Source organism: Apis mellifera, linkage group LG7 (assembly GCF_003254395.2).
Source record: "Apis mellifera strain DH4 linkage group LG7, Amel_HAv3.1, whole genome shotgun sequence".
Classification (NCBI taxonomy): Eukaryota; Metazoa; Arthropoda; class Insecta; order Hymenoptera; family Apidae; genus Apis; species Apis mellifera.
The window spans coordinates 9,097,700-9,111,730 of NC_037644.1; the positions used below are offsets into that span (position 1 = coordinate 9,097,700).

Below are 14,031 nucleotides of genomic sequence, written 5' to 3' on the forward strand. Positions count from 1 at the left end.
GAAAAAAAATCCATTTTGCAAAAAAACAATTTCACTCGAACACTCGAAGGGTGGAAGATCTTCTACGTCCGTTACGAAAAAAAAAAAAAAAATTATAAATTTACACGCGAGAAAATCGTGACGACGAGGAGAAGAGGACAAGGAAATCGTGGAAATACCTCGTGGTGTTCGGAAAGGAGGTCTGCGCGATCGGTGGAAGAACGACGATGCTCGAACAGGCGAGGACGACGGTGGCGGTGGTGGTGGTGGCGGCGGCGGAGGAGCTGGTGGTGGTTGCAGCCGATGGACCACCCGAAACGGGGGTGGGGTGGGGGCACCCCTGACCCCGGCATTAGCCGGCGGTGAAGGGAGGCAACGTTTATATGCGGCGGCAATCCGCCCCGTAGGCGCATTCGCTCGTACGCTTCATCCAAAGCGGACTTACCGAGAGGAATCCGTCGTTCTTTCGTCGTATCGTTGTATCCACGCCGTCGTTGTTGTCGTTGCCGTCGTCGTCGAGCCGTCATCGAGGTCTCGAAGGGAGAGCAAGAGCAAGAGTAAGACGAACTCTCGAGGAACGAGAGAAAGAGAAAGAGAGAGAGAGAGATCGAAGTGCGAAGTTGAGGAGAAAAGAGAAAGAGAAAAGAGATCGTCGTTGCCTCTTGATTGGTGATCCATCCATCGAGAGATTCCCTCGACCCAGACTCGGCAGTGAAAAAGCTCAGAAAAAAAAAATCAGCCGACCTCTTTTTTTTTCTTCGGGGCTAGAAGAATTTTTCGATCGGAAAGAACAGCACGGCGAATATGATGGCTGTAGCAGCGGCGCAGAAGAACCGCGAGATGTTCGCTATCAAGAAATCTTACAGCATCGAGGTGAGTAGTTTGAATAGTGTAAAAGGAAGGAAACGATGTATTACGATTGTGGATATTTTTCGAAAAATCAATGAATATCGTAACTTGATTAATTTCGAGGGTGGGGGGGGAGAAAGTTATTGACAATTAATGAATTTTCGATATTGACAAGCGGAGGAGAAAAATCGGAAAATAGGAATATTTCGGAGAAAGTATTGGGTATCGAGTGTCAGAGTGTCGCGAGAAAAGCGCGGGAACTTTGCCGCACGTTTGAACCGCCACGATTCTCGCGCGTCACGCTATACTTCATTCATCTCTCCGTTTAATCCCGTTTCACTTTCTCTGTTCTCTGTTCTCTATCTATTGGCATCGTACACGGAAACTTTCGAACGATGATTCTTCAGCTTGAAAATCTATCACGATAAATCTCGAAATTTGTTTTTTTCGTTAACCATTAACACGGGGATATGTTATTTAGAAACTTGGAGAACACACCAGATATCTTTGGAACTTTCATACACGGAAGAGTTCTCTTTTTTTCCTTTTGCCTACGTGACTTTCTTGATAAACGTCCGGTATATTTCGTAACGGCTAAAAAAAAAAAAAAAAAAAAATATAAACGATCCTCGTGTAAGCGCGTGCGTGGACACACACACACAAACGCGATATTTCACCTTCATACATGCCCGCTCGAGTGAAATTCTCAAACTGGAAATGAAGAAGATGCCCAAAAGTATAGAGAAAGTACACGTGATCGATTACTATGATGGTTACGTAATGTCGGTAACCTTGCTTTATACAACAGTATCGATCGAGCTCGTTTCGATCATTCGAGTGATCTTGCTATTTTGATTTTTTCAAAATTGATATTCCAAAATACGATCGATACGATCAAAAAAATTGAAAAAAATGTTCTGCAATATATATTTTAATTTCTTTTTTTCAAAAACGCAAAGATAATATGATTTTATAAAAAATTTTCTTCTATGAAAAATTCAACTCCATACATCCATCCTTCGTTTATTCGTGGAAATTACTGAATCAGTAAAACATCACTTAAATGAATCGATAAATTTGGGCATGAAAATTCAATGCTTTCGATTCGTACAAAACAAAAAGAAAAATCGTCTAAACGAGCTACTCCATTGCTTCATTCATTCTCACGATCATCGTCAAACTATAAAAAAAAAAAGCAAAAGGAAAAGAAAAAAAAACAAATTCGAAAAAATAAAAAACGAGAGGAGAGAAAACGCGACGTAGCATGGAAACCGATCGTAGCCAAACAGAGGCAAACAGGTGAAAACGACGCGTAAAATAACAAATCGACGAGAGTTACGCACAGGCGTGCTTCGATCTTTCACTTTTCTATCGATCGCTGGAGGAACGGGTATTTATACACGATTTTGCGGAAAAAGGAACACGAGCACGTTTCACGCGTCCAAGGTCCGCGTCTGATCATTGATTATCGCGCGCGCGCGCGTGTGTGCGTGCGTTTCACGATAATAAAAAAAATCAAAAAACATTTAATAATGTCGCGTGGCCGGCTTAATTGCGGCTTCTCGTTTCGTTATCGAATCCGTAATCCCTCTCCCCCTCTCAGATCCCGCTTGGAAAATCGCGCGCGTCAAATCGCTTTCAAATCGGCGAACGATCGCGCAATAACGAACTTTCGATCGAAGCCTCCTCTCTCGAGGCCGCGATTCTTTTTTTCCATTCATGAACGAGGGAGGCACGCCACGAAGAAGAAACCTCGAGGTACTCGGAGAATTAGAAACGCCAAGGACGTATATTTCCTACGCGCGCGTTTTCTCGCGTGCATTTTTCCCTTTTTCTCTCTTTTTTCTTCTTTCTCTTCTCCTCTTTTCTCTTTTTCAAATCGCACTGAAGATTAATTGGCATCCTGGCGCAAGGTCTGGTTAGTTTTTTTTTTTTTTTTTTTTTTGTTTCGTTCATATCTCGTCCCATCATCGTAGATTCAGATTTATTAGTCGCACGCACTGTCTACTGCGTTCTACTTATGCAATCGTTTTTTTCATTATTTATGTATGTGTATATATATTTTCTTCTTTTAATTCGTGATTTCTTTTTTCAAGTGTAATAAAACGAAATTGCCATTTCGTGTGTTGTATAAAACGGAATTCGAATTCTTGTTGATATGTTGGGATAAAATATTATACTTGAATGAGTGAAATTGTAAATTAATTATCGCGAAAATATATAATATCTTATCTTGTTGATTTTGTGGATAGATAAGAAGTGTAACACGCGAGATGTACGTTCATTAATACAAGAATTTTTCATTTCTTCGTGTTGATATTTTATAAATTTTTATGGATTTTATTAATACGAAGAAATCTTGACGAATGAAAAGAAAATATTTTATTAAATTTGAGAAAATATTATGAATCGTTTTATTCGAAAAACATGTTTCTAAAAGAACATTTTTTTTTCTTGCAATTCAATAATCGTCCAACTTTTATCGAAAGTAAAAAAAAAAAGAAAAAAAAATTGATCTTCAGCCGAGGACGTGAAATTTCTCAGTTACTCATTTCACCGGTTGAGAAGCAAATTGATTCACACTTGATCCGTGGCCATTAATCCTTTACTTTCTCCGTAAATTAAACCTGTATCGTACGTGTATATTCAATTAGACAAAACATGTGACGAGCAGGCATATCTGATGAAATTTTGGAAATCATGGTATCACGCATCCCAGTTAAATAAATAATCACGTTTCGATGATTATTATAATTATAGTAATCACAATTGTGAATCGTGTAGTAATTTGTAATCGTACAATGAATGATTACTATATATGTGTGTGTGTATGTCCATTATACATGTTATAATTAAAATGTGCAGACAAAGAACGATAAATGAAGCTTTTTAAAGAAGTGACTTAAAATATAGCTTAAAATATTAAAGTAGCTTAAAATATTTCAAAGAAAAAAAAAAAATGTCACTTTTTGAGAATAATAATATTAAAGTTGACTTATTCCTTGAGATATTAATTAGAAACATTAAATTTCTAAATTCGTATGGAAAACGAAACGAAACTTGGATATTCTCGACTAATATATTCATTAATAAAAATAATTCTTCTTTTACATAACGTGCTGTTACCATCATCGAGAGATTATTCTCACGTGCAATAATAAGCGCAATAAATAGCACGTAGATTTTCAGATTAAATGTTAGAAATACAATTATCACTGTTAAAAACAAACTGTAATTTAAATCTACATAAACGTACATCTTTCGAAAAGTACCAACTAAATTATAATTCAAACTAATTACGCTTCTAATAATCATTAATCACGTATACTATATATTTAATAACAATCGTCAAATCATGAAAATCAACTTCTCTTTTGAAAAAAAAAAAAGAATTCACTTGCGAATTGCGCCCATTAATGCACAATGAAATGTCGCTTAAGTGAGCGTACTTACGTATGCGCTACGTGTTAAGCGAGAGTGGGAAAGAACGACGTTGATAAGTCTGACTCACTCGAACGGAACTCGTGCACACGCCGGATCTAGATAGAGATCGGATCCAGAATCCGCTATACGCTCGCACGTATTCGATCTCTATCGATCGTGTTCGCGCCATTCTTCAACGAGGGGGATGAAAAATCACCCGACATATCTCGACGTTTCTCATTACGCATTCGCAATGTTTATTTCATCGAGTGTCGCCAATTGTCATCGGCATTATCCTATCCCTTCCCCGTTCCACCGTTCGTTTATCTTGCCTGTGTAAACACGCGATCCCTCTTATAATATTGTTTAAAAAAAAATTCCTACGGTTTACCTTAGTCGCGCCCATGTGTGTTTAGATTAATTAATTTCCAATAGAAGTGGAAATCCATCCTATTTGAATATCATTAACGTCTCGTCGGGTTTCAATGAAATCAATGAAATCTATATTGTGACAGATTCGTTCCGCCGTCACTTCAACGATCGTTTCATAGTTTTATGGACTCCGCCATATTTGCATAACGATTGATTAAGAAGTTCGAATATTATTTTAATGGACGAGCAAAAAGTTTATTGAAATATACGTTTTTCTTGTTTCTATAAAATTATCTTCTTATCGCGGAAATATACCGGCATACATTTAAAATATGCTACAAGTTTATTAAGTTAATAAATCAATTTACGTTATATAGATAATACGATTCGATCTACGTTTCTCTCTGTATCGACTCTTGTATCTCTTTTGCCTCTATCGAAATCCAAATAACACACAGAATATATAATACAATATATCTTTTATACAAAATATCCTTCGAGATAAAATTCAGAGATGAAAACGAATCTATCTATTCTAATGTTAGAAAGAAGTTATTCAAAAAGAAGATTTCTCGAATCTTTTCGTTCTAATTAATTGAGTCACATTTATTATTCGATATAGTTAAAAAAATATCAAACACCCTCGAACGAGAGGCTGGCCTTTGCCACGCGGCAAGGATCGCATAATTGTATCGCGTTGCAAAATCGGCCGACCTCGGATCCCGCATGATAATTATATGAATATCTTATAAATATGAGAACGTGAAGTGATTGTAAGCCCGATTGGTTGAGTCCCTGAACGTTGCTCTAATCTCCGTTATTCGCCTTTGGAGGCTCGCCACGCGGTTGACAACGCCTCTAAACGACGACACCGACACGGTCAATCGCGACGCGTTCCGAATTTGCATACGTATGCAATAATCGGGTTTGGCTCGTCTATCCACTATGCTAATTGTTCTATTTAAATGGCCTTTTTGCTTATTTAAAACATCTCTGAATCTGAAAAGAAAAATCGTATTAATGAACCAGATGCATTATGCATATTGATCACGTAATGATCGCTACTATTTTTCCAGTATTTTTTCTTCTTCTTCTCCTTCTTCTTCTTCTTCTCTGTTTTCGGTTTCGAACAATGGATGAATGGAATGAAATATGGAAACAATTGTTATTAAGATATAAAGAATTAAAAAATTTTGAAGAATTGGAAGAAATTTAAATTTAGGAAGATTGCTTTTGTTATCTCCTTCATTTCACACTCTTCAGATTTTAATTTTGATTAATATATTAGTTTAAATTCTGAGAATTTCGAAAATTTTTTTAATTTTAAAAACGATAATCGAATTTTTCGAAAGAAATTGTGAATACTTTCTCTTTAAATCTCGAGTGATTAAGCATTGGAAAAATTTTACGATCATTATTTTAAGATTTATTACAATTGTATTGAATATTTCGAAAAAAAGATTACATATCATTAAATTTTTATACGAGAATAATACCGAAAAATGATCACTTTCCAAAATTATAACTCTTCTTTTAATTGTGAAAAGATTTTACGGAGATTTTATCGAATGAAATTTGAAATTTAAAGTTTGTTGAGGGAAACTCGTTTCGTTTGTTTAACCGGTAGTTGCATTTCTGTGATGCATACCAAGTGTTACGTCACTAAACTAATAGCGTTGTGCGGCTATGATTTTAATGGCGAAATAATGATCGACCTTGAATACGTTTGTCACGCATCATTATCCAGCTTGATCGATAAAAAAAATATCCAATTCCATGCAAATATCTCAATCAATCGCGAAACTCAAGCGTTCGTTTCGTTTGATGTGTAACGAGATTTGTGATTAAAATTAGGAAATTTCTCGATTTATAAAAGAGAAAAAAAAAATTTGTATAATTGATACTTGATTTATCGAGCAATTTATTTAAGAAATCATTGAATTAATTCTTCAGATAAATATCTGATAACCATTCTTCGACCATTATTATTTTCATTCTCATATCATTATTTTCTTCTTCTTCTTCTTTCGATAAAAAAATATTCCAAATACAAAGAGTAAATTATTAAAAGTAGTATCAATCGAATTAGAATCTCTTTTGGTTACAGCAAAATAATTTCTCAACACGTATAGGCACAAACGTAAATTTATCACCATCGCTCGATTACGATTCACTTTTCACTCTTTACACGACAACTCGTGTGCCACAGAACGTTATTCTTATCGCGTGAAACAAAGAACAGATCCATTATAAATCGAGCCTTCTAGGTGTACGCGCGTGTACATGACTCACGATCGAGTTAATTAACCAGGTGGCACTGGATAGGAAAGACTTCAACTTCCAAAGGATCGGATCGGCTACAGAAGATTGGCTGCTTTTTTTTTTCGCTCTCTTGAACAGGAGATGATATATTTCAGATCGATTAGATGCATCTGGTGACGCACTATAGAGATCCTATAGAATCATCGGTCGAAGTACTTGGCCCAGTTCGCGCGATGCGTTGTTAAGGGATTACTACACGTTTTCTCTAAACCGTGCCAACCGCTTTGCACGCTTGGAAAATGGAACTGGGTGGCCACCTTGCGTGCGCCATTCATGAAAAGCGGTTCGTTCTGAATTTGAATGATGCCTCTCCACTCTTGCATCGGCCTCCTCCGCAAGAATTTCTAACGAGCCTCTAATTGTCGATATTCTATAAACGTGCGTTATGATTATTATGCGCTCCGTGATTCTTTCGTGTTTGATTCTCGATCAAAATAATCGCTTTTGAATCGTGTAACGCATTTTTTTAATTTTTCATTTCGAATATTCTATATCTATAATTTAAAAATGATATAGAAATTAAAATTATAAATATAAATTGATTTATTAAAAATAATGAAAAATTCTTTATATCCACGACAATGCAAGAAATCAGATGACACGGAAAATCATCGATGCAAGTGCTTCTTTGTGCTCTAATGTCCTCTGATCCCCTAATTTCCGATCCTTCAACGACAGCCGGATACCTGTCTTCAACCCTAATTTCCGTTTCTTTATCCCAAACTCTTGTCCAACCTTTGAAAATGAAATAGAAACTTTGACTCCTCGTTAAGAAGAAGTTAAGAACTTTGCTTGACAATAGAAGAATATCCTTTAATGATTTAATTTGTATGAGTGATTGTTAACCGTTAAGTTATTCTTGATTGAATTTTGTTTTTTTTCTTCTTTCAGAATGGATATCCGGCGAGACGACGATCTCTCGTGGACGATGCTCGGTTTGAAACTTTGGTCGTCAAGCAAACGAAGCAGAGCGTTTTGGAAGAAGCACGTCAACGGGCGAATGGTAAGCTGGCATATTTTTACATTGCATGCGGGGATATGATAAATTTTTGTCATAAATTAAAATAGGTTTGAATCTTTCTGTGTCGTACGTTTGATTGTATTGCATTGTATTGCACGATCGTGTATCGAGTATCTTTAGTGGCGATAGTGGATAACAAATCTTATTGATTTATAATTATTTGCGAAAGTCTTCGTATAATCGTGATATTTATGATATTAATATAGGAATTTATGATAATAATAATAATCACAGAATGAATATTTGTGAGTTAGAAGAATTATTTTACAGAAATATTTTATCAAATTATCAAATTATTATTCATATATATTCTATTCTACTCGAGTATCCAAGTAAATTCTCTGAAACTTTCTTGCAATTAATTGATTTTCGCAAAATTAGAGAATTTTATGTATATATATAATGGCCTCTTCTTGTGTGGAATATACGAGGACATTTTTTTAACGAGTGAATGCAAACCTCAATTTCAACGTGTTATGCAATAATAATATCGATGTTGCATGATAAATTCATTTGCTATTAACCTCGATAGGCGAAGAAACTATCTGTCCACATGACACGGAACGTTATGCTCCGTCGAGCGATGATGAACAGTTGGAAACGTTGGCTTGCACCGCCAAGAATGGAGGTTTGTATTTATCTAAAATCTTTGAACGGTTATACAAGCATGTTAGATATTGCATTTGGCATGAGCACGCAAATGTGTTTGACTTGCAGAGATTAAAGCGGAAGACGGTGACGTGGTGAAATCAGATGAAGATTACAACAATGGTAAATATATTTATGTAATAACATTCAATTATTCTATTATTCCAATTATTCTTTTTTTTTTTTTTTTTTTAGTAAAATTGTAAATTCCAATAAATTTTGTATCACTGTGTAAATTCGAAGCATGATCATAAAATAATTATATAGAGATAATCGTAGAAGTTTCAGCGATGAGATTTTCAAAAAATGGCTCGAAACATCGAATCAAAAATTAATATAATCCATGAATCAAGAATAAAGATACAAAAATATATTAAATTCTCTGCGTCATACTTGTTAACAATCAATATTAAAATTCGATGAAATCAAGTTTCGTACATTTTAACAGAAATTTTAACAGAAAAGATCAAGAAAATTCTCGATAAATAAATACGCGGTCAATCAGTGAAAAAAATGCATAAATTAAACGGAGACAGAATCATTTTCCATCCCAGGATGGTATATACCTGAACAAAGATGGTTGGAACAAAGAGTTTTCACAGACACTTGGCCGAATCACACGGACGACTCACTCCTTCCGCCTTTCCTTCCTGGCCATTTCTCTTCCCCCTCTTCTACTTTTTCGAATCCGCTTTGTGCATTTAGAATCGTATTAGCCCTTTCTGAAAACGCCTCCGCGCGATAAATGTATTTCTTTCTCTGCCGTCTCGATCTTTGCCACTGGGACGGGGGCACGTCCGTGGGCGACAATAAGAGGTACTTTACTCTGTCCCTACTTCCTCCTTCCAGCGTGCAACGACGCCCCGTATAAAAGTGGGCACACCGCGGAAATGGACTTTGAATTGCTCGATTATTACCGGCCATGGAAAATCACTTAGCCTTTCGAGGCATCGCGCAGAAATTTGAAAGGAAAGTGGCGATCAAATTTGATAATTTAACGGTGGCCAAATCAATTTTCGCCTTCTTAAGAGGATTCCTCCGTTCGAATATACCTGTTGGAAACAAGAACAAGGAAAAATCGATATTATAAAATAAATCTAAATCAGAACGAATCAGAATTTCATCAACATTAACGAGTATTTATCTTCTTTAACTTTTAGAAAATTTCTTTTTTCTAACGAATCTTAAATTCAAAGATTCATTTACGTCTCGTTTAAATCAAAACGAATCAGAATTTCATCAACATTAACGAGTATTTATCCTCTTTAACTTTTAGAATTTCTTTTTTCTAATCTTAAATTCAAAGATTCGTTTAAGTCTCTGTCTCGAGCCAGCCATCCTCGATAGAGCGACATTTCTTCAAAAATATATGTAATCGTTCATGCACGCAATAAAAATGATCGATCTTGTCATTTTCATTCATCCAGACGCTGGACTGACCGAGGAGGAAGTGGTGCTGGCCAAGACGATAGCGGAATGCCCGGAGAGCGAGAACACGGTGCAAAAAGCTGCGCTTGTGCTGCGCCTGAGAGAGGGGATCGGTTCACTCGCGAGGATCCTGAAGACGATCGAGAACTTCAAGGGGACGGTGACCCACGTGGAGTCCCGGCCGTCCAAGAAGGAGGGCCTCCAGTTCGACGTGCTCGTCAAGGTCGACATGACGAGGCAATACTTGCTCCAATTGATCAGGAATCTCCGCCAGAGTTCAGCCCTGGACGGCGTCACCCTGCTCGCGGACAACTCGGTCAGCATCAAGGATCCATGGTTCCCGAGGCACGCGTCCGACCTCGACAATTGCAACCACTTGATGACCAAATTCGAGCCTGACCTAGACATGAATCATCCTGGATTCGCGGACAAGGAGTACCGCGCCCGTAGAAAGTTCATCGCTGAAATTGCATTCGCGTACAGGTACGGTGACGCGATACCCACCGTCCCGTACACGGAGACGGAGACCGAGACTTGGACCCGGGTGTTCAACACCCTCGTCGATCTGGTGCCGAAACACGCTTGCGCGGAATATAGAAGAAATTTTAAGAAGATGCAGGAGGAGAAGATATTCGAGCCTCACCGTATACCTCAGCTGCAGGAGGTGAGCGAGTTCTTGAAGAAGAACACAGGGTTCACGTTGAGACCAGCGGCCGGACTGCTCACGTCCAGGGACTTCTTGTCGAGTTTGGCGTTCAGAGTGTTCCAGAGCACTCAGTACATTCGTCACATCAAGAGCCCGTATCATACCCCGGAACCGTGAGTTTTCTTTCTTCTTTCTTCGTTGCTCCCTTCATTTTCGAAAATATTTAAATATATTCGGATCGTAGAATTAAATTTGGTCTTATTACGATTTAATCATCACTTGTAATTGTTAATTAATATGGACTTTTTCCCATATAATTTTTCTTTCACATCTTTTCGCACGAGGGTATATATAATAAGAGAGGAATCAATACTGCGTTATGATGAGAGCGGGCTGCCGTTACACAGAGAACGATAATAATGGAATTACCGTGCCTCTCTAAGCTCGTAATGGAGCTCTAATTGGCTTTTAACGACACGATGGCGTTGATAACTCAGTTTCACAGTTACGAACACTATTTTCTCCATCGAAATAACCCTCGTGCTCGTCAAAATTTTCGAACGTAGCGAATATATATATCACGCACCTCCTCGAGATTATTACATCAATTTCCTTTACATTTTCGAATTTTTCGTGGAAAACGTTTTCCTCTATTTACATCTTTCAAATGATGGGACATTTTCAACGCACGAAATATTCGTGTACAATTTATACATATTATATATCGACTCTATTCCAACGTGAAATTTTAGATAATGAAATTACTCTTCGTAATTAATAGAGATGAAAGCTTCGCTATTTCTGACTTTCACTCTGTACTTCGTTCTTTTGCATATTTATACAAAGTAAAAGTAATATTATCAATGGAAAAAAATACTTTATTTCTCTTGTCCGATTCGCAGAGATTGCATCCACGAGCTGTTGGGACACATGCCGTTGTTGGCCGATCCAAGCTTCGCCCAATTCTCCCAGGAAATCGGCCTCGCCTCGCTCGGTGCCTCCGACGAGGAAATCGAGAAATTGTCCACGATTTACTGGTTCACCGTCGAATTCGGCCTCTGCAAGGAGGGGCCGGATGTGAAAGCCTACGGTGCCGGCCTTTTGTCCGCCTACGGGGAGCTTCTTCACGCGCTCACGAGCGGCAAATGCGAGCATCGACCTTTCGAGCCGAAATCCACCGCCGTTCAAAAGTACCAGGATCAAGATTACCAACCGATCTACTTCGTCGCGGATAGCTTCGAGGATGCCAAAGAGAAATTCCGCCGTTGGGTAAGTGTCGATCGATTGCTTGGAGACTTCGATGCCTGGCATATATCGTCACATTGGTGGAGTGTTATTTTCTTCACGAGTTATTTTCTTCTTTAATGGTCACACTTGACGAAAATATTAATTTTGTACAATTGTTGTGTCTTTAAAATTTTACTTTATTAGAAATTAGAATGATTTCTTTTTTTGCCGAATATTAATTGGACCACGAGTTATTTTCTTCTCTAATGGTCACACTTGACGAAAATATTAATTTTGTACAATTGTTGTGTCTTTAAAATTTTACTTTATTAGAAATTAGAATGATTTCTCTTTTTGCCGAATATTAATTGGACCACGAGTTATTTTCTTCTTTAATGGTCACACTTGACGAAAATATTAATTTTGTACAATTGTTGTGTCTTTAAAATTTTACTTTATTAGAAATTAGAATGATTTTTCTTTTGAATATTAATTTAGAATACTTTGTTCTAGAATATTGTAGATCAGTATATTGTAAAATAAGTATGCTAGCTTGAAAGAATAAATTAATCAAATTTGAAACGTTTGCGTTACAGGTGTCCACCATGAGCCGACCTTTTGAGGTTAGGTACGATCCGTACACGCAGCGGGTTGAGATACTGGACAGCGTGGACAGGTTGGACAATCTGATGGCTCAAGTGAACACGGAAATGACGCATCTCACGAACGCTGTCAACAAGCTGAAGACATCGTTCGCGTAAAAACAAAAGAGGTTGTCCAGCCTCAATGGTGACACGATACGTATTCACGTATCATCGAGCTTCCTAAAGTTTGCCGATCTTCGACATATGCTCTTCAAAATGTGTTCGCAGGGAATCATAATATATATATATATATATATATATATTCTCTATATTTTGTTCAACAACAAGTTTGCTCATTTGCGTCGCGAATCTTGACTCTTCTCCTCCTGTCAAGAATCATATCAAGCCGAGTGTAAATAAGTATTAATAATTTGCTTCCTTCCTTCTTTTTTTCTTCTCTTTTTCCTTTTCTTTTTCGAAAAAAAAAAAAAGAACGTCGAAATCTCGTCAACTCATCCGTAATCATCCGTATTCACATATTCGATCGTTCTCACTCTGTGTATAAAGTCGCCCATACTACGCGTATCCAGATTACTACGTTCAAAACGCGGATTCACTCGTATTTATTCTTTCGCGTGATACGAGCCTTCGATTCTCGAGTCGACCCTTTCTCTCTCTCTCTCTCTCTCTGTATTATTTATTGATAGCGATATTCTTGCTAAAAAAAAGGAGAAAAAAGAAGAAGAATAGTATTATTATTATTGGTGGATGTTCGAGCCTCGTGAAAACCGAGCCGAATCCGCTTTGAACGTTCCATGCATACGTACGTATATTCGGTTATTTTGTTCCCTATCGTGTATTCTATTATGTATTACATATTACTATCTATATTAATTAATTAGAATATCACAAGTAGTCGCGTTTCAGTTTTTTTTCTTAGATAGCGTCGCGACACAGCAACACAGGTGCCGTCTTCGCTCGGCCCAATTGAACGTTGACGGTTTAGTATTATAAAGAAGCGTAGGTTCTTTATTTTAATTAATTATTAACGAACACGATATCGATCTTGAGATACATGCTCTCGTTTCTTCGTTCGTTTCATCGATGTATAATTATTATGTATAAAAGATATTGTTGAATCATTGTTACGTGGATCTTTACTTTTCTTTTCTTTTTTCTTTTTTTTTTTTTTATTCAAAATTTTAGGAACGAAGAACGCATTCGTATCTCGAGGAGATATGTAGTTACACATACACACATACACGTACACACATACACGAACACAACTTCGATGACGAAGTGATGGATCAATGTTGCATTAGAGACGCACCAATGTAGAGTGTAGTGCCGAGTAATTGCTTGCGCACCTTGCACAATTTCCCCAATAACTCGTACCAAATACTTTTTCCCCCGCGCTCGATGCGCACACCTCCTCCGCGCTTGCTGTAGAAAATTATTGGCGCGCCCGTTAGAATTTCCTTTGTATTATATTGTAAAGTATTCTGAGCATAATAAAAGTCTAAGATACAAAT

General features: G+C 37.3%; 1 protein-coding gene across 2 annotated transcripts; it reads left to right on the forward strand.

Annotated features, from left to right (window-relative positions):
• Window positions 1-381: 381 nt before the first annotated feature.
• Window positions 382-13,768, forward strand: TyHyd (tyrosine hydroxylase). 2 transcript variants are annotated; one of them, XM_006565075.3, is made up of 7 exons: window positions 382-852; window positions 7,837-7,948; window positions 8,499-8,594; window positions 8,684-8,737; window positions 10,042-10,861; window positions 11,591-11,957; window positions 12,512-13,768. In XM_006565075.3, the coding sequence occupies exons 1-7, from the start codon at window positions 784-786 to the stop codon at window positions 12,674-12,676; spliced, it is 1,683 nt and encodes a 560-aa protein (XP_006565138.1). In that variant the 5' UTR covers window positions 382-783; the 3' UTR covers window positions 12,677-13,768.
• The last annotated feature ends 263 nt before the right edge of the window (window positions 13,769-14,031 follow it).

Coding starts and splice junctions, on each gene's coding strand:
- TyHyd (XM_006565075.3), top strand. CDS start 784: ATGATGGCTGTAGCAGCGGCGCAGAAGAACCGCGAGATGTTCGCTATC. Junction 853..7,836: donor AGAAATCTTACAGCATCGAG/GTGAGTAGTTTG, acceptor TTCTTCTTTCAG/AATGGATATCCGGCGAGACG. Junction 8,738..10,041: donor AGATGAAGATTACAACAATG/GTAAATATATTT, acceptor TCATTCATCCAG/ACGCTGGACTGACCGAGGAG.